At 50.3% G+C, this 25,251-nt stretch overlaps 1 protein-coding gene across 1 annotated transcript; it reads left to right on the top strand.

Moving 5' to 3' along the window:
• Positions 1 to 3,075: 3,075 nt before the first annotated feature.
• Positions 3,076 to 25,251, top strand: PLIN3 (perilipin 3). Its single transcript, XM_079702568.1, has 7 exons — positions 3,076 to 3,156; positions 6,977 to 7,175; positions 7,354 to 7,436; positions 13,224 to 13,521; positions 19,477 to 19,676; positions 21,695 to 21,820; positions 24,462 to 25,251. Exons 1-7 carry the CDS (start codon positions 3,091 to 3,093, stop codon positions 24,804 to 24,806), a joined length of 1,317 nt encoding a protein of 438 aa, XP_079558694.1. The 5' UTR covers positions 3,076 to 3,090; the 3' UTR covers positions 24,807 to 25,251.

Below are 25,251 nucleotides of genomic sequence, written 5' to 3'. Positions count from 1 at the left end.
CCAGGGTGAGAGGCGAGGGCCCCCGATTAAGTGGGGGCGGGGGCCGCCGAGTCCTGGGGTGCCCCAGGGGAGGAAGGGCAGGAAGGTCTTCCTGGGGGCTCTGCTTGTCTTCGCGGCCTGGGGAGGGGTCTCCAGCCTGGGCTGAGCACACCTCCCCCCCCCGCCAAAAAATCCAACTTTTGGAACAGGCTCAGACTTTCAGACTCTCTCCTCTCAATATCTAGGACTTTCCAGGGGGGGGCGGTGCGCGAAAGAGCCCCCTAGAAGTGGTAGTATCAAGCGGTGGGGGAGGGTTGTCTTCAGTCCCAACCACATTCTCTTGAGCTTTGCAAACGCACTTTGGAGGCAAGCCACAGCCCATTCCGCACAGGAATTCCTCCCTCTCTGGGTCTTCAGAGCGGGCCCCCTCCCTCCCCGCAACAGGGGGCAGTCTCTCTGCCTAGCAAAGCCCTTCCCCCTCCAAACGGTTTTGCCGCCTGGGGGTTCGGCCCCTCCCTTGATCTTCTGACGCCCCCCAGCTGAGCCTGGCGAGGTCTTGGGGCAAATCCCGCCCCCTTTTCCTGGGTGGGTATGGCCAGTGGATTGCACAAAGTGGTGGTGGGAAGGCCTACCCCCTTATCTGAGTCCTTGGGACCTCTGTAAAACCAGAGCCTAGGCCTGGGGTCCGTCCCGGAAACTTCGGAAGTTGGATCTTCACATTCCCTGGATTCCCTGGCTGCAGCTGAACGACTGCGTGACTCCAGCCAGTTTCAGCCAGTTCTTGCTCTCGCTGCTGGGGCCAGCTGCAGGCAGGTTGCTGACCCCAAGGACTTTAATGGGGGTGCTGACATCTGCAATGGGCGTCCTTGGTTAAACCATTTCCAAAGGAGTTGATGGAGAAAAGGGATGGGAGGGAGGACCTCTGAGCTGCCCAGGTGAGCTCAGGCTGCAGGGAAGGTTAGGGGAAGAACAGGAGCCAGGTGATGATCACTAGGGGTAGATGTGCCTCCTTGCCCCACTTCCCAGTTGGGGGACCTTTGTACCAAGCAGAAGCTCAATCCTGGCTAGTTTCACCCGTTTCTTTGTGGCAGGCAGAGTGGTGTGAAATGGATCTGTTTATTGAGCACCTACTGTGTGCCAGGCGCCAAGCTACGTTCCAGACTCTCCTCCAGTCTACAGGGACTCTGTGCTAGGAACGGTTATCCCCATTTCATAGACGTGGCAAGTGAGGCTGCGAGAGGGGGTGCTGCCTTCCCAATCTCCCACAGCTAGGGAGTTGCAAAGCTGGGATTAGAACCCAGTTTGGACTGTAGGACTGGTGCTCTCAAAACATCAGTTTGCTGGGTTCCATTTGGGGGATAGCAAAACACGGTGTCTGGAAGGAAATGCTCAAACTCAAGGTCAGGGGTTCACCACAGGCTTATCCCAGAATGACCTGGGGTGGGCTGGCTTCCATGGAAGTCCAGTGGTTAAGACTCTGTGCTTCCACTGCAGGGGGCATGAGTTCGATCCCTGGTCAGCTAAGATCCCACATGCTGTGTAGTGCAGCCAAAAAAAAGAAAAGAAAAAGGACCTGGAGAACCAGACTTAAGGCAGGCTTAGCCCCCTTTTACAGATAAGAAGACTGAGGCTAGGGGGGAGGAAGCTCCTTGCCCAACATAGCACAGCATGGGTAGAGCTGGGACTCCTGAAACCTAATCTGACAGTGCTCTAGCTGTCTCATCTCATTTGGCCAGGAAAATGGAGCATACATGTGGCTGCCATCTTGCCTGCAAATGTGTGCATTAGATTCACCCAGGGAGGAGCCTCCCTTGCCTTCCCCACATCCCTGAGACTGACTTGACCGTCTGCAGAGGGGCCAGGAACAGTCTCTCTCTCTTTTTTTTTTTTGGCGGTATGCGGGCTTCTCACCGTTGTGGCCTCTCCCGTTGCGGAGCACAGGCTCCGGACACGCAGGCCCAGCGGCCATGGCTCACGGGCCCAGCCGCTCCGCGGCATGTGGGATCTTCCCGGACCGGGGCACGAACCCGTGTCCCCTGCATCGGCAGGCGGACTCTCAACCACTGCACCACCAGGGAAGCCCCTCTTTTTTTTTTTTTAATTTAACTTAAAAAAAAAAAAAAAAAAAAACTTAACTTTTTTTTTGAACAGGTAATGTTATCTACCTGGCTCAAAAAGCCAGAGGCCTGCCCCAGCTACCCGATCTTCCTCCCTGAAAGGTGGCCACTGTAACAGTTTCCTGTGTCTCTTTAAAGATTCTGTCAAATACAAGCAAAAACTTTAGCCCTACTCACACCTTTTGTCCCTTAACAATATCTTGGTCCCAGTCAATTACATGTAAGCTTCCACACTTAAGCCACTGCCCTGGGCTACCACTGTTATTTCCTTTAGTCCCCTTCTATTGGGCAATCAGATTGTTTCCAGTGTCTGTGGCCAACACAGGTACACACATCTCTGTCCACATGGCAGTACCAGTGTGGGACTGTCCCCGCAGTGAGGTTTCTGGGTCAAAGGGAAGATGCCTCTTAAAACCCAGTAGTAGGGGGCTTCCCTGGTGGCGCAGTAGTTGAGAGTCCGCCTGCCGATGCAGGGGACACGGGTTCGTGCCCCGGTCCGGGAAGATCCCACATGCCGCGGAGCGGCTGGGCCCGTGAGCCATGGCCGCTGAGCCTGCGTGCCCGGAGCCTGTGCTCTGCAACGGGAGAGGCCACAACAGGGAGAGGCCCGCGTACCACAAAAAAACAAACAAACAAAAAAACCCAAAAACCCAATAGTAATCGACAAATTGCCATCTACAGGGGTTTTGCACCATAGTATTGATAGAGGTGAGCCCTTGGAGGGCTGTGCACAGACCTTGCCCTTTAAGGTGTGGCCCCGGGATGAGCTGCATGAGCAGCACCTGGGAGCTTGTTAGACTTTTGCTCTGCTGAATGAGCACCTGTTTTGAACAGGCTCACAGGTATGTGTCAACAATTGAGAGGTAGGACTCTAGGAAATTGGGGGCAGGGGTGGTCAGAGGGCAGGTGTGAACCCGGACATCCCCCTGGAGGGAAGAGAGGAGCAGGCTGTACCCTGACTGGCCCTTCTGTTCACAGCGCCTGCTTCTGAGAAATGTCTACCAACGAGACAGAAGCCACTGCCAGCACCCAGGTGTCAGCGGAAGAACCGGTACAGCAGGTGAGGAAGGTCTGGGATCTGTGGGATGAGGCTTCCCACCTGGTGGTGCCTTGGCAGGGAGCTGATGGCAGCACAGGGTGGGTCAAGAGACACCCTTCTGAGTGGATTGGGCAGAGCCATTATACTAGCCCCTAACAGGTGCCCCACTAATAGGTGGAGGTGGGAGAACTGGGGATTCCAAGGGCTCTTGGGAGAGCAGGGGTACAGCTCTGTTTGAAACTGCCTGGCTCCCCCCAGGCAGACCTTCCCTGTCTCTACAGGTTCTCTTAGGGTCCTCCTTTTAGGAAGCCAGTTTCTATTTCACCTCCTTTCCCCAGTTTAAATAAAAGCCCTTTTAATAAGCAGCTTTTTAAGTTAGGTATCATTCATATACCATAAAATTCACCCTTATGAAGAGTACTACTCAGTGATTTTTAGTAAACTGCCCAGTTATGCAGCCATCACCACCACACTGGAAAATTTTCATCTCCCCCAAAAGAGACCCCATACCCATTAGCAGTCGCTCCCCATTTTCTCTCCTCCTGGGAACCCCTCTTCTGGGTTCTGTCTCTATGGATTTGCCTATTTTGGACATTTCATAGAAATGAAAACATACACTATGAGACCCTTTTGTACCTAGCTTCTCTCACTGAGCGTAATCTTTTTTTTTTGCGGTACACGGGCCTCTCGCTGTTGTGGCCTCTCCCGTTGCGGAGCACAGGCTCCGGACGCACAGGCTCAGCGGCCACGGCTCACGTGCCCAGCCGCTCCGCGGCACGTGGGATCTTCCCGGACCGGGGCACGAACCCGTGTCCCCTGCATTGGCAGGCGGACTCTCAACCGCTGCGCCACCAGGGAAGCCCGAGCGTAATCTTTTTGAGGTTCATCTGCATTGTAATATCTGTCGGTGCTTTGTTCCTTTTTAAATTTATTTTTATTTTAAAATTAATTTTTATTGGAGTATAGTTATTTTTACAATGTTATGTTAGTTTCAGGTGTACAGCAAAGTGATTCAGTTATACATATACATATATCCACTCTTTTTTAGATTACATTCCCATTTAAGTCATTACAGAATATTCAGTAGAGTTCCCTGCGCTGTACATTAGGTTCTTATTAACTATCGTGTTCCTTTTTCAAACTTGTGGTAAAATACACATAACATAAAAATATACTATTTTAACTGTTTTGAAGTGTGTAGGTCAGTGGCATTAAGTATATTCACAGTGTACAACCATCATCACTATCTAATTCCAGAAGTTTTCCATTACCCCAAATCAAAACCCCATATCCATTAATAGTCACGCCCATTCCCCTCTCCCCCGGCCCCTGGCAACCACTAATCTGCTTCCTGCTGATGGATTTACCTTTTCTGGACATCTCATATAAGTAGAATAAGTGGAATCATTTTATAAAAGTAGCACCTTCTGTGTTAGGTACCACATAAGTGGAATCATACAGTGTTTGTCCTTTTGTGTCTGGCTTAGTTCACTGAGTATAATGTCCTCAAGGTTCTTCCATGTTGTAGATCTTGTCAGAATTGCCTTTTTTTAAAAATAAATTTGTTTATGTATTTATTTTTGGCTGTGTTGGGCCTTCGTTGCTGCCCACGGGCTTTCTCTAGTTGCGGCGAGCGGGGGCTACTCTTTGTTGCAGTGCGCGGGCTTCTCATTGCAGTGACTTCTCTTGTTGCAGAGCACAGGCTCTAGGCGCACAGGCTTCAGTAGTTGTGGCACGCAGTCTCAGTAGTTGTGGCGCACGGGCTTAGCTGCTCCGCAGAATGTGGGATCTTCCCGGACCAGTGCTCAAACCTGTGTCCCCTCCATTGGCAGGCGGATTCTTAACCACTGTGCCACCAGGGAAGTCCCTACTTTTAGTTTTTTGAGGAATCACCATAATGTTGTCCATAATGGCTGCACCATTTTGCATTCCCACCAACATCATACAAAGGTTCCAATTCCTCCACATCTTCACCATTACTTTTAAATTTCTGTTCATTTGATAGTAGCCATCCCAGCGAGTGCAGGGTGTGAGGTTGTAGCTCATTGTAGTTTTGACTTGTATTTCCCTAATGATTTGCGATGTGGAGAATCTTTTCTTGTACCTGTTAGCCATTTGGAGACTATGTATTTTTAAAAACATGCTTTAGACCACATTTTCTTTATCCATTCACCAACTGATGGCCATTTGGGTTGTTTCCACTTCTTGGCCATTGTGAATAAGGCAGCTACAAACATTCGTGTACGAGTCTTATGTGGACGTGTGTTTTCCTGTCTCTAGGGTAGAATCTTAGGAGCTAGATTGTGTGGTAAGTTTGTCATTAATTTCTGAAGAGAGCTCCTGGGCAAACCCTGGAGGAGGACTGCCTGAGTCCAAGGTCCAGCTTTCCCACTGGCTTGTTTTGTGATCTTGGGTGACTTCCTTAGCCTCTCCATGCCTCAGTTTACCCTTCCATAATGTTGGAATAATACTCGCAATCTCCCGGGACTGGCAATTAAGTGAGCTAAAACACAAATTCTACAAATAGCCCCTGTGAGAGTTAAGTCTTCTGCCTGTGCCTTCACACGGGTCATCTTTGCAACTCCTTCAGGACAGAAATGACTTCCCATTTTATGGATTGGGAAACCGAGGCTCAGAAGGCCTGTCCTGAGTACTCAGTTCTGCTCTTCTAGGCTAAGAGTGGCCATATTCAATATGTAAATGAATGGGTGTGGCCATGTGCCAATAAAACTTTATTTACAAAACCAGGTAGCGTGGGATATTATTCAGCCACGTAACAGAATGAGGTACTGACACACAATGCAATGTGGATAAACCTTGAAGATATGGTCAGTGAGAGAAGCCAGACACAAATAGACAAATCTTGTGTGATCCCACTCATAGGAGGTCCCTAGAGGATTCAAATCCATAGAGACAGGAAGTAGATGGTGGGGGCCAGGAGCTGGGGGAGGGGCTTGGGAGTCAGTGTTTCATGGGGACAGAGTTTCAGTTTGGGAAGTTGAGAAAGTTTTGGAGACAGATGGTGGGGATGGTTGCACAACAGTGTGAATGTACTTAATGCCACTGATGTGCGCTTAAAAATTATTTGAATGGTAAATTTTAAATTATGTGTATTTTGCCACACTTTTTTAAAAAAAGGAATGAAGCACTGAGACACGCTACTATGTGGGTGAACCTTGAAAATATTACTCGGTGAAAGAGGTCATACACAAAAGGCCACATGTGTGATTCCATTGATGTGAAATGTCCAGAACAGGCAAATCCACAGAGACAGAAAGTGGATTCATGGTTATCAGGGGCTGGGAGGCAGAGGCGTGACAGCCAGTGGGGACAGGGTTTCTTTTTGGAGTGATAAAGAAGTTCTAGAATTAGACAGTGAATGTTGCACAACCTTGTGAATACACTAAAAACTTCTGACTTGTGCATTTCAAAATGGTGAAATTTTATGACTTGTGAACTAGATTTCAGTAGTGCTGCTAGGAAAAAAAAAACAGGCAAGAAGAAAAAAATCAGGCGGTGGACGGGACTTTGCCCCCAGGGGTCCGTAGTTTCCTCGCTTCAGTTGTAGACCCTGAGCTCCAGGACAATAGGTTCTTGTGTCATGTCACTGCCTGGCGCACAGTGGGTGGCAAGGTCATGTTCAAACAAGTGGGCTTGTTGCGGAGCATGGGCTCTAGAGCACAGGCTCAGTAGTTGTGGCACACGGGCTTAGTTGCTCAGGTGGGGACCAAGATACAGGAAGTGCCCGGCGGAACCCCGGAGTTCCTGACTTGTGCAACCGCGTGGGTTCAGGGGGAGGGGAGGCGAGCCGTTTCACTGGCCTGAACTGCCCTGCCCGTAGCCCAGCGTGGTGGACCGCGTGGCCGGCATGCCGCTCATCAGCTCCACCTGCCACATGGTGTCCGCCACCTACATGTCCACCAAGGAGAGCCACCCCCACGTCAAGACTGTGTGCGATGCAGCCGAGAAGGGCGTGAAGACCCTCACAGCGGTCGCCGTCAGCGGGGCGCAGCCCATCCTGTCCAAACTGGAGCCCCAGCGTGAGTGAAGCCTGGGAGAGCCTGAACCCGCCCCTCCTGGCTATTTCCCAGGCTAGGGCGGGGGTGGGGGTGGGGGAGGCGGGGCGCGGGGAGGCGGCCTGAGGACCTGCCCGGCCAGAGGGATGCGCATGCGCCGTAACATCAGCTGTCTGTCTCCCCGCCCCCCGCCGCTCCGCAGTCACATCGGCCAGTGAATACGCCCACAGGGGGCTGGACAAACTGGAGGAGAATCTGCCCATCTTGCAGCAGCCACCGGAGAAGGTGACTGACCGCCGCCAGTGGGGGGAGGCGAGGGGGGTGGGATGCTCAGCTGAGACGGGGGCCTGCCTAGGTATCGAGTCTGTGGTCCTACCTTAACCAGAGCAGATGAGTGGGACAGCTTCCTCCCTGACCCCTCCTCTGTCTGTCCCCAGACCCCCACCAGGCAGCTGCAGGAGCATTCTGAACACCAGCCAGATGTGCCCTAAACCCCCTCGTGTCTCCCACCTGGCCCAGAGCAAAAGCCAAAGCCTTACTCATGGCCCCACCAAATGTGGCCCCGCTGCCTCTCTGCCCTCCCTGCCCACCTCACTTGCTCCATTCCATCTGCGCTGGCCTCCATCCTCCTGTTCAGTCACATCAGCGTCCATAGGTACCAGACACGGTGATGGAAACAGAGTCCTTGCCCTCATGGAACTTTCATTCCAGGGAAGCGGGGAAAGCAAATAGTGAACACACCCATCTCAGTGCTACCCCAGGATCTTTGCACCTGCTGTTCCTTCTTCGTGGACCAGGCTTCTGGGTCTCTGTTCTAATCTCACCTCTTCAGAGGCCTTCCCTTCCCTCTTAAAGAAGGTCCTTCCAGTTCAGCTCTGCCCAGTAGAACTTTTTCTGTACACCTTCTTTCTGTGCACCATCCAATATGGAAACCAATAACCATATGTGGCTGCTGGGCCCTTAGAATGTGGCGAGTGTGACTGAGGAACTCAAATACTAATTTTAATTATTTTTTTTTAACATTGGGATTATTCTCTTTTTTAAAATTTATTTTTATTTATTCTTTTAAATTTAGTTGCACCGGGTCTTAGTTGCAGCAGGCGGGCTCCTCAGTTGCAGCAGGTGGGCTCCTTAGTTGTGGCTTGAGGGCTTCTTAGTTGTGGCATGCAAACTCTTAGTTGCGGCATGCATGTGGGATCTAGTTCCCTGACCAGGGATCGAACCCAGGCCCCCGCAAATTGGGAGTGTGGAGTCTTAACCCCTGCACCACCAGGGAAGTCCCTAGTTTTAATTATTTTAAAATTTTAAAAAGCTAATTTTAATTATTTTAAATTGAAATAGCCACATGTGGCTTGTGGCTCCCGTATTAGCATCATTCACACTACATCAGCTTGTTTGTTTGTTTGTTTTTAATGTTTATTGGAATATAGTTTCTCTACAATGTTGTGTTACTTTTCTGCTGTACAGCAAAGTGAATCAGTTATACGTATATCCCCACTTTTTTAGATTTCCTTCCTATTTATGTCACCACAAAGCACTGAGTAGAGTTCCCTGTGCTGTACAGTAGATTCTCATTAGTTATCTCATTAGTTATCTATCTTATACATAGTAGTGTATATATGTCAATCCCAGGCTCCCAGTTCATCCCACCGATCCCCCTCCAGCTTTTTGGTTTAACAGCTTTCACTGAGATATAATTCATGTACCATATATCTCGCCCATTTGAAATGTACAACCCAGTGGTTTTAGTGCATTCAGATTGTGCAGCCACCATCACCCCTTTTATTTTATTTTATTTTATTTTTCATCATCCCTTTTAGAGCATTTTCATCACCCCAAAAACAAATCCCAAATCCCTTAGCTCCTTCCCCTCCCCCAGCCCCCGGCCACCACCATCTACTTTCTGTCTCTGTGGGTTTGACTCCTCTAGGGACCTCCTGTGAGTGGAATCAGGCAGTATTTGTGCTTTTGTGTCTGGATTATTTCACTAAAGATCGCGTCCTGAGGGTTCATGTTGTAGCAGGTGTCAGAATTTCTGGGTGGACCACATTTTGTTTCTCCATACTTCCATCAGTGAACTCTTGGGTTGTTTTCACCTTTGGGCTGTTATATACCCATGCTCATTGCAGCAGCATTCACCAGTTGCGTTAACTTTTTTTTTTTTGGCTGTGCTACGCAGCTTGCGAGATCTTAGTTCCCAGACCAGGGATCGAACCCCGGCCCCCTGAAGTGGAAACGCGGAGTCCTAACCACTGGACCACCAGTGAATTCCATGCATTAACTTTTAAAAAACGTTTCAGATAGTGTGTTACATAACTGCTTATTTGTCTCCCCAGCTGGAGTGCGGGCACAGACTGTCTGCTTTGTTGCTGTGCCAAGTGCCCATCACACAGCCTGGCACGTAGGAGATGCTTATTAAACACTCAGGTGCTTCATTGCCCCTTTTTCCTGGTGGGACCGAAGTGCCGCACTAAGGCAAACCTGTTCACGTTGAGAATCTTCCCACCAGAAATAGGTTTTCCCTGGTCGGGGGCAGTGGGACACGCCAACCACTCCTCCAGTTCCCTTAGGCTTTCTGCTGAGACCACCTACTTTGTCAGGCAGTTTATTCACCCGCTAGCTCTCAAGCGCCTCCTGTTGGCCAGGGACCGCGATATGTCATGTCCCCCAAGGGCAGCCCCGTTACACAGAAACGGAGTGGGCTGGGGAGCATTGGAACAGAACCTGAACCCATATCTTACCACAAAGGGTATTAACAAGTTGGGCATGTGGAAGGTGAAAACGGCCACATCCAAAGAAGGATGGAGGATCATCGCCCAGGAGCCACCTCCTTAGGGCTGAGTGCTTGCATTCTCCTCCTGTCCTGCGGGTGTCACCAGGCCAGCATTCCTTCTGTTTATAGACGGGATGAGCTCAGGGTGACATTGGACAAGGTTGTCCAACAGAGCGGACGCTCTGAGCTCCTGACTTCCTGGGAGCCTCTCTCTTCTTCTTCTTCTTTTTTTTTTTTTTGGCCCTGCCTTGCGTTTTGCAGGATCTAAGCTCCCCAACCAGGGACTGAACCCAGGCCCTTGGCAGTGAACGCCCCAGGTCCTAACCACTGGACCACCAGGGAATTCCCATTGTGGGAGGCTGTCCTGATTCTGGGCCTTGTGAGGTTCCCCTTCAGAACGAGGTAGCTCTGCCTGGTCCTGTGGGACAACAGTGTTGTCAGAGCTGGGATTTGAACCCGGGCCAGCGTGAGCTACGTGACAGCCCCACTGTGTGCTCAGTGAGCTTAGGGCTGGTGTTCAAATCTGACAACCGTGCCCTCTCCCCCCAAAAAGAGACTGATTCCCATGAATAGGAGGGTTTAGGTGTTAAGAGGGGCGCCAGCTTAGAAGGGTAGGATGGGAGGGGGCATGGTTTTTAACTTTCCAGAGTGCTCTGTGGGTAGAGATCTATTTAAAGACTTAGACTCGAGAACACCAGGCATGGATCAACCAGTGCCCACTGTGTGCTCAAGCGGCTTCTCCAAGGATGCAATGCAAAGCTAGTCCAGAGGTGGGCAAATCTGGCCTTCTGCCTGTTTCTGTAAATAATGTTTTATTGGCACACAGCCGCAAACAGTGGCTTACGCATCATCTATGGCTGTTTTTTTTTTTTTCTTTTTTTTTCTGGTACGCGGGCCTCTCACTGCTGTGGCCTCTCCCGTTGCGGAGCACAGGCTCCGGACATGCAGGCTCAGCGGCCATGGCTCACAGGCCCAGCCGCTCAGCGGCATGTGGGATCCTCCCAGACCGGGGCACGAACCCGTGTCCCCTGCATCGGCAGGCGGACTCTCAACCACTGCACCACCAGGGAAGCCCTATGGCTGCTTTTGCCTGAACACTGGCAGGTTTGAGTCGTTGGGACAGAGACCCTCTGGCCTGCAAAGCTGAAAATATTTACCATCTGGCCTTTCCTGGAGAAAGTTGCTGACCCCCTTTAACCAGTCAAGGTTACAGGCAGGAGAATCAAAATACGAGGTTAAGATTCAGGCTCTGCTCCTTAGCAGCTAGACAGCCCTCAACACAAGCTGCTCAGCCTCCCCTGGCCTTGCTTTCTCTTCTGGGGAATGTGTACACTCCTGTGTCTTGGAGATTTGCTGAAGTGGGTTAGGTTCATCACCTGAAGGCCGAGAACAAACTAAGTGTTGGTTCTTTTTTTTAATTAATTTTATTGGCATATAGTTGATTTACAATGTTGTGTTAGTTTCAGGTGTACAGCAAAGTGAATCAGTTATACATATATCCGCTCTTTTTTAGGTTCTTTTCCCATATAGGCCATTACAGAGTATTGAGTAGAGTTCCCTGTGCTATACAGTAGGTTCTTATTAGTTATCTATTTTGTATATGGTAGTGTGTATATGTCAATCTCAATCTCCCAATTTATCGCCCGCTACTGAGTGTTGGTTCTTCACGTCTTGATACGGGCTTCGGGGGTCCACAAAATGCTCTGATGTTTTGGGCACGTCACCAGTTCGCAATGGGGAGTTTAAGGTAGTTGACGTGTTAAATTGGCAGTTAATGGAGACAAAACGTTTGGTTATTTGGGCAGGTGCATAAAATCCCTCCTGGTGTTTTTTTTGTTTGTTTGTTTGTTTGCTTTTGGGTTTTTTTGGGTTTTTTTTTTTGGTTGCATTGGGTCTTTGTTGCTGCACGCGGGCTCTGTCTAGTTGTGGTGAGTGGGGGCCACTCTTCGTTGTGGTGCGTGGGCTTCTTATTGCGGCGGCTTCTCTTGTTGTGGAACACGGGCTCTAGGTGTGCGGGCTTCAGTAGTTGTGGCTCGTGGGCTCTAGAGCACAGGCCCAGCAGTTGTGGCGCACGGGCCTAGTTGCTCCGCGGCATGTGGGATCCTCCCAGAGCAGGGCTCGAACCCGTGTCCCCTGCATTGGCAGGCGGATTCTTAACCACTGTGCCACCAGGGAAGCCCTGCTTTTGGGTTTTTTTTGGCCACACTACGCGGCTTGTGGGATCTTAGTTCCCCAGCCAGGGATTGAACCTGCCGCCTCGGCAGTGAAACACAGAGTCCTAACCATTGGACCACCAGGGAATTCCCCTCCTGTTGCTTTAGTGTAGCTCTGAGCGTCTCACTCTGAAGGGGGTGTCCCTCTCCCTCAGCACCACTGACACTGGGGCCAGTCATTCTCTGTGTGTGGGCCATCCCAGGAGCTGTAGGGTGTTGAGCAGCATCCCTGGCCCCCACCCGCTCAATGTCAGGAGCCCTTCCCCCCGGCAAGTCATGATGACCACAGATGTCCCCAGACACCACCCAGTGTTCCCTGGGGGCAGAAACACCCTGGATGAGTAGTGCTGTCCTGAGGGACTTAACATACTGATTACCTGTTCAAACAGGATTGCAGTTCTTAGTACGGGATTGTAGTGGTCCCTTCTAGGGATGTCGCTAGTTGCCGGTGTCACACTGATTCAATGCTTGAGCCAAGCACTGTTCTAACCCTGTGATTTAGCCGGTTAGGGCTGCTGTAACAAGTACCCCTAACAACAGACATTCGTGCTTGCACAATTCTGGAGGGTGGAATTCCGAGACAAGGTGTCGGCAGGGCTGGTTTCTCCGAGGCTCCTCTCCTTGGCTTGTAGATGGCCATCTTTTCCCTGTGTCCTCATGTGGTCACTCCTGTGTGCGTGTCTGTGTCCTAATCTCTTTGTATAAGGACACCAGTCAGACTGGATTAGGATCCACTCTAATGGCCTCATTTTACCTTAATTTACTGCTTTAAAGGTCTCATCTCCAATACAGTCACATTCTGAGGTCCTGGGGGTTAGCACTTCAACACTGTTCAGCCCATAACACCATGGGGAGAAGAAGTGGAGGCCCAGAGAGGTCGAGTGACTTGCTTGAGGCCACACAGCTAGGATATATCAAGCCAAGGACTCTAACCAGGCTGTCCGGCTCCAGAGCACATGATCTTAACTGCTTTCACCCTTCAGGGTCGTCCTGGAGCTGGAACTCCTCCCTTCGGCCCAGGGTGCAGGGTGGGGGTACCCAGGTACGCAGGGAGGACGGAGATGCTGACGCTGCCCTTTCTCGTAGGTCCTGGAGGACACCAAGGAGCTCGTGTCGTCCAAAGTGTCGGGAGCCCGAGAAGCTGTGTCCAACACCGTGTCCAGCGCCAAGGACACCATGGCCTCCCGGGTGACCGAGGTGGTGGAGGTGACCCGGGGTGCTGTGCAGAGTGGCGTGGACATGACCAAGTCCATGGTGACCAGTGGCGTCCACTCGGTCATGGGCTCCCGTGTGGGCCAGATGGTGCTGAGCGGGGTGGACACGGTGCTGGGCAAATCGGAGGAGTGGGTGGACAACCACCTGCCCATGACGGACGCTGAGCTTGGTGAGTGCAGCCCACAGGGCTGGGACCCCTCCCCAGACCACCCGACGTGGGGTCCCTCTCGGCCACCAGGAGTCTGTCCATCACATGCTGTCATCTCATCCCTGCCCCCTCTTCCCATCTATCTTAGCCCACCTGGACCAGCTCGGTTCCCTCTGCCCTGGTCTGTGGTGCCTGTCCTCCCTGAAGCAGCCTCCAGAGGGCGCCTGTGAGCACTCAAGTCAGGCCCCTCCAAGCCTCCCACCTCCGGTGGGTAAAAGCCCAAATCCTCCTGGAAGCTCCCTTGTACTTACCTGCCTGCCCTCATTCATTCTACTCCAGGCACACTAGCCTTCTTGCCCATCCTGGAGCGTGTTCCCACCCCAGGGCCTTTGCACTGGCTGTTTCTTCTACCAGGAACTCTGCCCTGACATCCAGATGTCTTGTTCTTTCTACCTCCAGCTCTGTGCTCAAATGCCACCTCCCAATAAGGCCTCTAAAATTGCACCGTCCCTCATGCATGTTGTGTCCTGAAACCTCCCCCCAGGCCCGGCTCTGATTTTTCTCTTCAGCACTGGTCGTCAATTCCACAAAGCAGAAGCTGTGTCCTTCCTGAGTCTAGAACGGGGCCTGGCACTTAGCAGGTGCTGAAATCCCCAAACAAAATCACTCAAACTCTTCTCTATCATTCCCCCACCCCACCCTAGGCATATATTTGTTTGTTCAAATGTTCCTTGAGCACTGGCTGTATGCCAAGCCCTCTCTAGGTCCTAGGGATATGTCAGTGAACAAAGTTCTGCCTTCGTAGAACCTAAAGTCTAACGTGTACAGCAATCAGATTTAAGGAGATGTTTCTGAGGAGGTGACTTTGCCCTTTCGTGCATGGAGGGAGGGAATGAGCTGTGCAGATGTCAGGGCAGAGACGCAGGGAACACAGACCCGGGCGCAGAGGCGTACCTGGTCTGTTGGAGGGATAGCAAGGAGGCCCGTGTGTCTGGAGCAGTGAGCGAGGGGGAGGGCAGGGAGGGGACCGGGCAGGTCGTGCAGGGCCTTGTGGACCACGGGGAGGACTTGGGCTATTACCCCAGGGAGGTGGGACCCTGGAGGGCTGTGGGCAGGGGGCGGGGGCGGCGGGGCCTGACTCGGTACTCACTCACGCCCTCTGGTGGCTGCTTTTGGGAGGACAGACTCCGGGTGAGGAGAGGGTGGGAGCCAGGGGAATCCGGGTTCAGGTGAGCTGTGATGGGGCTGGACCAGGTGGTGGTAGGAATAAAGAGAAATAGACAAACTGGGGATAAAAGTGTTGAGACAAAGCAGCCAGTCTTACTCATGGTCTCATACGCATGGCTTTTGGGGTTGGCCTTGACCCCGCCTTCTAGAGATGGCCTTCCTTTGCACACATACCGGCAACTTCCAGCCGGGCCAGCAGTTGCAGACTCCAGTGCCCACAGCAGCAGGGGCCCACGAGGGCCATGTGTAACCAGACACCATGCTCTGTCCAGGGAGAGCAGCCTCTCGGCTCCGGCCAAATTTAGCCAGAGCTGGTTTGTTTGAATGAGATGCCAAATATTTGGGATGACTGGAAAGAGTTGAAGACAGGCTAGATCAGGGTTTCCCAACTGTCACTGGAGCCAGGTCATCCTCTGTGGGGGGCCGTCCTGGGCACTGTGGGGTGTGGAGCAGCCTCCCTGACCCCACCCACTCGATGCCAGGAGCACCCCCAATTGTGACAACCACAGATGTCCCCAGACATCGCCCAGTATACCCTGGGGGCAGGATCACCCCCAAGTGAGAACCAGTGCTTTGCCTGTTCTAGAACTTCATATAAAGGGAATCATATGGGAATTCCCTGGCGGTCCAGTGGTTAGGACTCCACGCTTTCACTGACGAGGGAGCGGGTGCGATCCCTGGTCAGGGATGCTACAAGCCACATGGTGCAGCCAAAAAAAAAAAAAAAAAAAAGAAGAATCGTGATTCCCTTGGGGGTAGACAGCTCCTAATCATCATCTCCAATCTCTTTTTCCATTGGGATTGCAAGTGTCACTGTTCTAGCTGTTATCTGGAAAACTTCCATGAACAAAGTTCTTGGTTGCAATCTTGATTACCCCAAGGTACGGTTTATAGAGGAAAAGCAGGGCAAGTAGTTAACGTTCCCCCTTTTTATTTATTGTGGCATCGCAGCCTGGTTCACCAGCACCCTCCAAGAGTGCGTAGTGAGTTTTTACATTATAGGTTTGAACATGAAGATTAACACGACGTATTGCGATCCGAGGTATTTATTTTATTGACGCTTCACTTGTCCTATTATTTTCGATTGCTTGGAGCCCTCCTTGAGCTGACTCTGAGACCCCATGATTCTCCCTGGGAATCCTCGGCAGAAAGTCATGGTCCCTTGCCTTCTGGAGAAACTCGATGTTCTAGGTGGGGTGATGTTCCTGGTGGGGCGACGTTCCAGGCAAATGATCTTAAGCCCTGCAGCGTGTGGCTTGAGCATAGCGTGTCGCTTGTCCTTTGTGTTTTCAAAACTTGACTCCAAACCTCTTGAAGGAAGGGACCTGGCTAATGTCTTCCGTCCTGTATCCCAAGTTCAGTGCCTGCTGGCCTCTTGTAGTGCTCAGACCAAGTAACACTTGGCTATGGGTCTTGGCCCCCAAAAGTAGGGGGAGAAGCAGGGTTTGCTGGGAGGCAGTTGTGAAGCAAGCCTGGGAGCCACTTCAGAGAACAGATCTGTCTGAGCAGCTTTGACTTTCTGCGCTTTCCTTTGTGTCCATCCACTAAGGGTGAAATCACTGTGCACAGGGGTGCTTGAGGTACTGGGGAGGTCTGTGAGTAAAGGTGCCTTGTTAGAGCTAGGATATTACTCGTGGGCTCGGGGCAGGAGCACAGCCTGCTCCCCCCTCCCCCAGTTCTCCCCTTTGCCAAGGGCACCGCCCCCCTCCAGGGGCCCTGCCGGCTTGCTCTGACATGCCTAGGCTCTGCCAGACATCCTTGGCCTAAATAACAAAGCTGCTTTCACTTCCAAGGGCAGAGCTCCCGGGTTCCCAGAGGACCGTGGAGGAGAAGTTCTGGCCATTGGGATGGGTTCAAAATGTTGCTGGTTTGGGTTTAGTCTTTGCAAACCTGCCTTTGGTGGGAGAATGGGGCAGAGTCTGTTTTTCCCAAGATGCCAGCTTTTATTTTCGCTGCCTCTAAATGTCCCAGGTGTTTGGGTTTTTTGTTCAGTTTTTAATTTATTTTTTAATCTTTTTGTAATTCATTTTTATTTTTTTTTAATTAAAAAGAATTTTTAAATTGAAATTTCGTTGATCTACAATGTTGTGTTAGTTTCAGGTGTACAGCAAAGTGATTCAGTTATATCTATTCTTTTTTAGATTCTTTTCTGTTATAGGTTGCTACCAGATATTGAATATAGTTCCCTGTGCTATACCATAGGTCCTTGTTGGTTATCTATTTTGTTCAGTTTTTAAAATGTCATCATGAAGTGACTCTTCTGTGACATCGTTGTCCCCCAGCTGACTATGTTAGACTACCTCCAGGCCATCTCCGGCCCACTGCCTGCTTTTGTAAATAAACTTTTATTGGCACACAGGCACGCCCATTCATTTACATTTACTCTATGGCTGCTTTTGAATACCAATGGCAGAGTTGATTAATTGCACAGTAGAGCCTGCAAAGCTGAAAATATTGACTGAACTGGCCTCTTACAGAAAAAGTTTATTAATCCCTGGATAAGAGTATGTTCTTCCAGAATTTTGTAATGTTTATAGTGTCAATGAAAATCAATAAACAGCCAATAATAAGAAGAGAAAAGAGTTTTATCTGAGCCAAACTGAGAACTATACCCCGGAAGCCTGCTTACCAGATAACTCTGAGAAACTGCTCCTGAGAAGCAGAGATTTCAGCACAGTTTTTTATCTTGTCAGAACAAAAAACATTAAACAAGTCAGGGTTACATTTCTTCAAGGTTTCAAAAAAAGAAAGAAAAAAAGGAACAGACCAGCATGTACACGAGTCAGTATGGCCTTGCCACCTAGGAAGGAATCTTATCATCAAAGGAGGACCAGCATTTTGGTGTCCCAGGAAGGGAGGCATTTAATCTTGATTTTGAACATGGACATTCTTTACTTCTGGCCAATGTGCTCTTTTCTTTAATAATTAAAGCAGATGTACAATGTAGGTTTGATAGGCCACAAAAAGGCTATTTTAGGTAGCATCAAATTCAAGTTAACTCAGGTATAAGCCAGAATGACTTCCCTATCTATATCTTAATATGTGAACATTTCTTTTATCAATAGAAACAACTGAATTCCCCTGACTGAAGTCTTACCTTGATTGAGCAAGGGGTTGATGGCACCATGTGGAATTTTGTTGCTTGATTTTCCCCTTTCTTTCATTTCTGGAACAGTGCCCAATCCAAAGGAGAGACGTATTTAGGTGGCTAAAGTGGAGATCTCACTCATCATACCAGCCCCACTGTTCCTGCCTGACCAGAGCACATTTCTTGTGTTATCTTGGTCCTGTGTACTCCCTGTTCTGTTTATTTGCTATTCTTTCAATCAACTTTGCCAGATTCTTTTAGAAAGGGAACTTTATCACTTACTATAAACAGATAAACTACAAATAGGTAATAAGAATAGCTAAACACTCGTTCATTTGTGTGCCTTTCTGAAGGCAGTGAAATCGTGGAGTCCTAACCCCTGGACTGCCAGGGAATTCCCCAGATTTCACATTTTAGGCATTTCTAACGCGGGTGGTACAGAAGGGAGGCTGAGGCTTATTGGCCAAATCACTTCTGCATCTAGGGGGCCACAAACATTTTCTTGACCGGCCAGGTAATAAATAATCTTGGCTTTTTTGGGCCATACAGTCTCTGTCGCAACTATGCAATTCTGCCATTGTAGCACAAAAGCATAGACAGTAGGTAAATGAATGGTTGTGATTTTGTGTCAATAAAACTTTATTGATAAAGGCAGGTGGCATTCAGCCCAGGGGCTGTAGTTTGCAGACCCTGCCATAGGGCCTTACAAAGCCAGTGATTTATTAGGACCGGATTTAAACTCAGATCGGGTTACTTACAAAGCTCAAACTTTTATCACTACTATAGTAAAGTCTAAAGGGAGCAGGATAAGATAGGATCAAATTATCAAGACAGGTGGATTTCCATCCTGTTGCCTTGTAACTTTATGAGTATTTTCTGGACTAGATAGTCCGGACTTTCCCGTTAGGCTGTGAAGATGGTTCTCCTATGGCTCAGACTTCTCCTCCCGTCAGGTATCATGGTTAAGAATGTGGGGCCTGGCTTCAAATCCTGATTTGTGACGTCCCAGCTATGTGACCTTTGGCAAGTCGCTTAACCTCTCTGAGTCCCCGTTTCCCCATCTGTAAAAATGGGATAATGGTGTCTCCCTCTTAGAACTGTTATGATTTAACAAGAATGCCCACAAAGCACCTAGAACATTGTGAAAGATTGGCCACTATTAATATATGTTAGGCGCTAATACAGGCAGAACTGGCCAACTTTTTCTGTAAAGGTCCAGATAATGAATATTTTAATCTCTGCAGGCTAAGAGGCCACATATTCCAGAGGCCACCTCTGTTGTTTGAGAGCAGCCATAGACAACGTATAATGAACATAGACGGTTGTATTCATGGGTCGGGTTGTCCCGAGGGCCGTAGTTTTCAGACTCTCACGCTAGTCTAAGGCCTCTTTTTTTTTTTTTTGCCATGCCTCACAGCATGTGGGATCTTAGTTCCCTGACCAGGGATCGAACCCGTGCCCCCTGCGTTGGAAGTGTGGAGTCTTAACCACTGGACTGCCAGGGAAGTCCCTAGTATAAGGCCTCTTAATCCTGGGATAGTCAGTCCCTATCATACCCATTTCGCAGATGGGGAAAACCAAGGCAGGGAAATCCTTTTCCACTTGCACACCCGGGGCACAAACTTGGCCTTCACAGTGCTTCTCCTGCCTTCCCCATGCAGCCCGCCTCGCCACATCCCTGGAGGGCTTCGACATCGCCTCAGTGGCCCAGCAGCGGCAGGAACAGAGCTACTTCGTGCGTCTGGGCTCCCTGTCAGAGAGGCTGCGCCAGCGTGCCTATGAACACTCTCTGGGCAAACTGCAGAGCACCAGGCAGAGGGCTCAGGAGGCCCTGCTACAGCTCTCACAGACGCTCAGCCTGGTGAGGCCCGCGGTGGTGGGGGCGCTGGCCAGCAGCGTGTGTGCCAACGAACCCCTCCCCAGCCTAGTGGCTTATTCCTCCCCACACATCCGCCTGGGCTCACTCACGAGGCCGTGGTCCTGGATGAATTGCTGGGGCTGCTGAAACAAAGTCCCACACACTGGGCAGCTTAAACACAGACGTTTATTGCCTCACAGTTCTAGAGGCTGGGAGTCCAAGATCAAGGTGTTGGCAGGGTGGTTCCTTTTGAGGCCTCTCTCCTTGGTGTGTAGACGACTGTCTTCTCTCTGTGTTCTCACCTGGTCATCCCTCCATGCATGTCTGTGTCCTAATATCCCCTTTTTATAAGGGCACCAGTCATATAGGATTAGGGCCCACCCTAATGACCTCATTTGAACTTAATTACCTCTTTAAAGATCCATCTCCAAATACAGTCACATCCTGAGGTCCTGGGGGTCAGGGCTCCAACCTATGAATTTGGAGGGGACACAGTTCAGCCCATGACAGGTTGGCTGGAGGCTGGGTCTCTCGGTGTGGTCTCCTCCTCCATTAGGGTACCTCAGGCTCTCCCCCAGCTGTGGCCTGAGGGATCCAGGTACAGTGGGAACACGTGAGCACTTTTTTTTTTTTTTTAATTTATTTTTGCTGTGTTAGGTCTCTGCGGCACGCGGGATCTTTCGTTGCGGTGCGCGGGCTTCTCTCTAGTTGTGGCACTCGGGATGAGCACTTTTTTTGTTTGTTTAAAGTCAGTTTTATTTGAGGTATAACTTACATTTTACATACAATGAACATCACCCCTTTTAAAGTATACAGTTTGAGGAGTTTTACAAATATAAACAGACATGTAACCACCACTGCAATCAAGATGTGGACCATGTTCATCACCCCAAAAGTTCCCTCCTGCTTCTTTTTTTTTTTTTTTTTTTTTTTTTGCAGTACGCGGGCCTCTCACTGTTGTGGCCTCTCCGTTGCGGAGCACAGGCTCCAGACGCACAGGCTCAGCGGCCATGGCTCGCGGGCCCAGCCGCTCCGCGGCACGTGGGATCTTCCCAGACCGGGGCACGAACCTGTGTCCCCTGCATCAGCAGGCGGACTCTCAACCACTGTGCCACCCGGGAAGCCCCCTTCCTCCTGCTTCTTTGCAGTCAAATCCTGCCCCCTGAAGTTTTTAATTTTTCTGTTCTCTAAAGAGGGAAATTTCTAATTTCTTTCCCTGTGTGCTTAGCTTCTACTCAGTACTGTCTCCTCTCTCTTTTTAAAAAAATTTAATTGTGCTAAAATCCACATAAAATTTACCATTTTAACCAATTTTAAGTGTATAGTTCGGTGGCATTCAGTACCTTCACATTGTTGTGCAACCATCCCCACCATCATCTCCAGAACTTTCTCATCCTCCCAAACTGAAACTCTGTTCCCATGAAACCCTGACTCCCCATCCCCTCCCCCAGCCCCTGGCCCCCACCATCTACTTCCTGTCTCAATGGATGTGACTCCTCTAGGACCTCCTGTGAGTGGAATCAGACAGTATTTGTCCTTCTCTGTCTGGCTTCTCTCACTGAGCACCATGTCCTCAGGTCCATCCATGTTGTAGTGAGTGTCAGAATCTCATTCCTTTTTAAGACTGAGTAAAATATTCCATTGCAAGTGCTTTTTAAGCCTCTGCTTGCGCTCCATCTGCTTGTGTCCCATTGGCCAAAGCCTGTCATGTGGCCAGGCCCACTTGCAGGGCGGGGGGGGCAGAAACAGGCAAGATGGGAGGAGCTGCAGAGAATCTGTGGCCACTTTCTTTGCAAGTACCACACAGGGCACAAGCATGTTGATGACCCTGAAACCCACAGGCTGTGGAAACACTCTGTGAGAAAAGCAGCATCCCTCCCCCTTCTCTCCCCATCTCAGATGAAAGGACCGCCCCTGCTCCCTCTGGAATCCCACATCTCCCAGGATTCCTGTGGATTCCCTTGCACTCTGCTGGTTTTGGTCAAGCGCCAAGGCAGCCACCCTCTCTCTCTGTACTCCAGATGGAAACCGTCAAGCAGGGTGTCGACCAGAAGCTAGTGGAGGGTCAGGAGAAACTACACCAGATGTGGCTCAGCTGGAACCAGAAGCAGCTCCAGGGCCCAGAGGAGGATGCAGCCAAGCCAGAGGTACCCACCACGGGGGCGGCATGGGATACCTGGGGCCCTGACTTCCCTCTCCCCACCTCTGCTTGATGGACCTACCTGCCTGGGATGCTTTCCCCAGCCTCGCCTCCCATTAACTGCCTTCAGGACCTGATGACACCTCCTCCAGGAAGCCTGCATGGATTTCCACTCTTGGGTATAGGCGTTGCTTCTGAACCATGGGACGCCTGATAGTGATGGGTCTCAACCTGCTGAATTCTAAGCCATGTCCCATTTACTTGAGTCCTGACTCCTTCCCTACTCCATCCCAGTGTCCCGTCACATCCTTCAAATTCACCTGCCCGGTTCTGAGTGTCAGCTTCTCACTAACGTGCTCTGGCCCCTCCAATCTATCCCAGGCATTGGCCTCTTGAAGGAGCCCTGACTTTTGCCACCTGTGCTGTCACTCATCTAAGCTTTCACTGAATCAGTGCCTTAGACAATTCTCATGCCTCATTCTGAACCATAGTCCCTCTCTCTTAGGGACTCATAATATCCTAGCACAATAGCTTCTCAGCTTTACCTCTCTGGGCCTTGATTTCCCCATCTGTGAATGGGATATAAGACTGTCTGCCAGGTTGTTAAGGTGAAATGAACACGCATGTTCACAGCAGCATTAGTCACGTCAGCCAAAAAAGTGGAAACGGCCCAAATGTCTATCAACAGATGATGGACAAACAAATGTGTCCCTCCACACACGGGAACGTCACTCAGCCATGAAAAGGAGAGAAGCCTTGACACTCACTACAAAAGGACAGATATTGAAAACATGATGCTCAGTGAGAGAAGCCAGACACAGAAGGACACAGTGTGTAATTCCATTGATGGGAAACATCCAGAACAGGCAAATACATAGACACAGAAAAAGTGGGTTAGTGGTTGTTGGGAGCTGGGAGAGGGGGAATGGAGAGGGAGTTTCCTTTGGGGTGATGGAATGTTCTGGAATTAGAGGTGCTGGTTGCGGAACCTGGTAAATGTACTAAAAAATGTACACTTAAAAGGGTGAATTTTCTGGTATGTGAGTTATTTTATATACATGCATATACACACACACACATTGACATGTAAGGCACATAGTAAGTGCTAAAAAATAATATTTATAAGGTATAGTGAATGTCTCTATAAGTGCAAAACTGTTCAGCATTCAGACCCCAACTGCGGAAAACCGTCTCCCTTCCCCCCTCAACTGCTGAACGCAGCAGCCAGAAAATAGATATTGATTCTCTCGGCACCTCCCTGCCAGGTTCAAAGCCAGAGTCCTCAGGTGAGCAGGCTCAGGGCAAAGTCTTGCCTCCCAGCCTGCTTATATCTCCTCCCCGGCCTGGGGAATTTTCAAGGACCCAATCTCAACTGCAGCCTCCCCCACTGCTTATAACTTCTGCCTAGAAAGTTCTTCCAGACCTTCTCATTTTTTTTAACTTAAAAAGAAAACAAACAATTTGGGCTTCCCTGGTGGCGCAGTGGTTGAGAGTCCGCCTGCTAATGCAGGGGACACGGGTTCGTGCCCCGGTCCGGGAGGATCCCACATGCCGCGGAGCGGCTAGGCCTGTGAGCCATGGCCACTGAGCCTGCGCGTCCATAGCCTGTGCTCCACGACGGGAGAGGCCACAACAGTGAGAGGCCCGCGTACCACAAAAAAAACACAACAAAACAAAACAATTTTATGGAGATATAAAATTCAGAATCTTGTACTTTAAAAAGGTTTTGAGGTATAATTCACATACTGTACAATTTACCCATTTAAAGTGTACAATTCATGGGTTGTGTTACTATCACTGTAATTCAGAGCATCCCTATCACCCCAAAAGGAGATCTTCTCCCCAATAGCAGTCAGGCCCCGTTTCCACACCCTCCTCCATTCCTGGCAACCACAAATGTACTTTGTCTCTGTGGACATTTCATGTAAACAGAATCACACCCTGTGGGTCCTTCTGTGTCTGGCTTCTCTCACTGGGCATTGTGTTCTCGAGGCCTGTCCACATTGTAGTGAGTGTCGGTGCTTCACCCCTTTTTATGGCTGAAGACTGTTCCGTGTGTGGATGGACCACATTTTGTGTCTCCATTTGCCAGTTTGGGTTGTTTCCACTTTTGGCTACTGTGAATAATGCCCCTTTGAGCATTTGTGTATGAGTCTTTGCATGGACGTGTATTTTCGTTTCTCTTGGGTGGATGCCTAGTGGAATTGCTGGGTCATATGGTAACTCTACAGTTTACCATTTTGAGGAACTGCTAGACCATCTGCCAAAGTGACTGCACCACAAGATACAAGGGTTCCAATTTCTCCCCATCCTTGTCAGCACGGGGGTGAGGGGGTATCTGCCTGTGGGTTTGAGTTGCACTTCCCTGATGATTAACGACGTTGAACATCTTTTCATGTGCTTCTTGGCCATTTGCGTATTTCTTTGGAAAAATGTCTATACCTGTTTTTCAATTTGATCAGTGATTATCTCGCACAGTTTGACACTCAAAGAGCCCGTATTCTGAACCACCTGTACTCGACATCCTCTCCTGGGGAAAGGTTTTCCCCAAGGTGGGCGGTAGAACCCCCATTTTCTCTTTCCCGGGCTTTGGGTGCAGTTACCCCCAACTCAAAGGGTCCTGATGGTCGCCCTCCACGCCTTCTCAGCAGGTTGAGTCCCAGACGCTCACCATGTTCCGTGACATCGCCCAGCAGCTGCAGACCACCTGCGCCTCGCTGGGCTCCAGCCTCCAGGGGCTGCCCGCCCACGTCAAGGACCAGGCGCTGCAGGCTCGCCACCAGGTGGAGGACCTCCAAGCCACCTTCTCCGGCATCCACTCCTTCAAGGACCTGTCCAGCAGCATCCTGACGCAGAGCCGCGGGCAGGTGGCCAGGGCCCGAGAGGCCCTCGACCACATGGTGGAGTATGTGGCCCAGAACACGCCCATCACGTGGCTGGTGGGACCCTTCGCCCCCGGAATCACCGAGAAAGCCCCAGAAGAGAAGAAATAGGAGAAGCAGGAGGGAGGCTCCTAGGGCCCGGGACCCCTCACTGGGAACACACGTCTCTAACCCTTCCAGTTCACCTCAGCTGCCACCTTGGGAAACCGAGGTCCTCAAAACCAACCAGTCCCTCACCCTGTCTGAGCTTTGGAGGAAGCATGTCCTGAGCATCACAGTGGTCATTAGGACGAGATTTCCAGAAAAAAAAAATTTTTTTTCTAGAAGGTTCCAAAACTTTTTTTTTCTTCCTCCAAAACCAGGAATATAGCTCTTACATCCACTCCTTTTTCTACATCAAGGCTCCTGGATATCAGCCTTGAGCTAAGGGACTTGGGCTTCTGTGAAGTGGGCCTCCTGGGCATGGGGTAGGGGCAGAGCAGCTGATACTCATTCTAGAGCTGAAGGGGGCTGAGGCCTGCCTGGTGGGGCTTCAGTGTTGCCTTGATAAATTTTA

Source organism: Hyperoodon ampullatus (genome assembly GCF_949752795.1).
Source record: "Hyperoodon ampullatus genome assembly, chromosome: 4".
Taxonomy (NCBI): domain Eukaryota; kingdom Metazoa; phylum Chordata; class Mammalia; order Artiodactyla; family Ziphiidae; genus Hyperoodon; species Hyperoodon ampullatus.
The sequence above is the reverse complement of the archived record's forward strand: the minus strand, read 5'-3'. Positions and strand labels throughout refer to the sequence as shown.

Coding starts and splice junctions, on each gene's coding strand:
- PLIN3 (XM_079702568.1), top strand. CDS start 3,091: ATGTCTACCAACGAGACAGAAGCCACTGCCAGCACCCAGGTGTCAGCG. Junction 3,157..6,976: donor CGGAAGAACCGGTACAGCAG/GTGAGGAAGGTC, acceptor CCCTGCCCGTAG/CCCAGCGTGGTGGACCGCGT. Junction 13,522..19,476: donor CATGACGGACGCTGAGCTTG/GTGAGTGCAGCC, acceptor TTCCCCATGCAG/CCCGCCTCGCCACATCCCTG.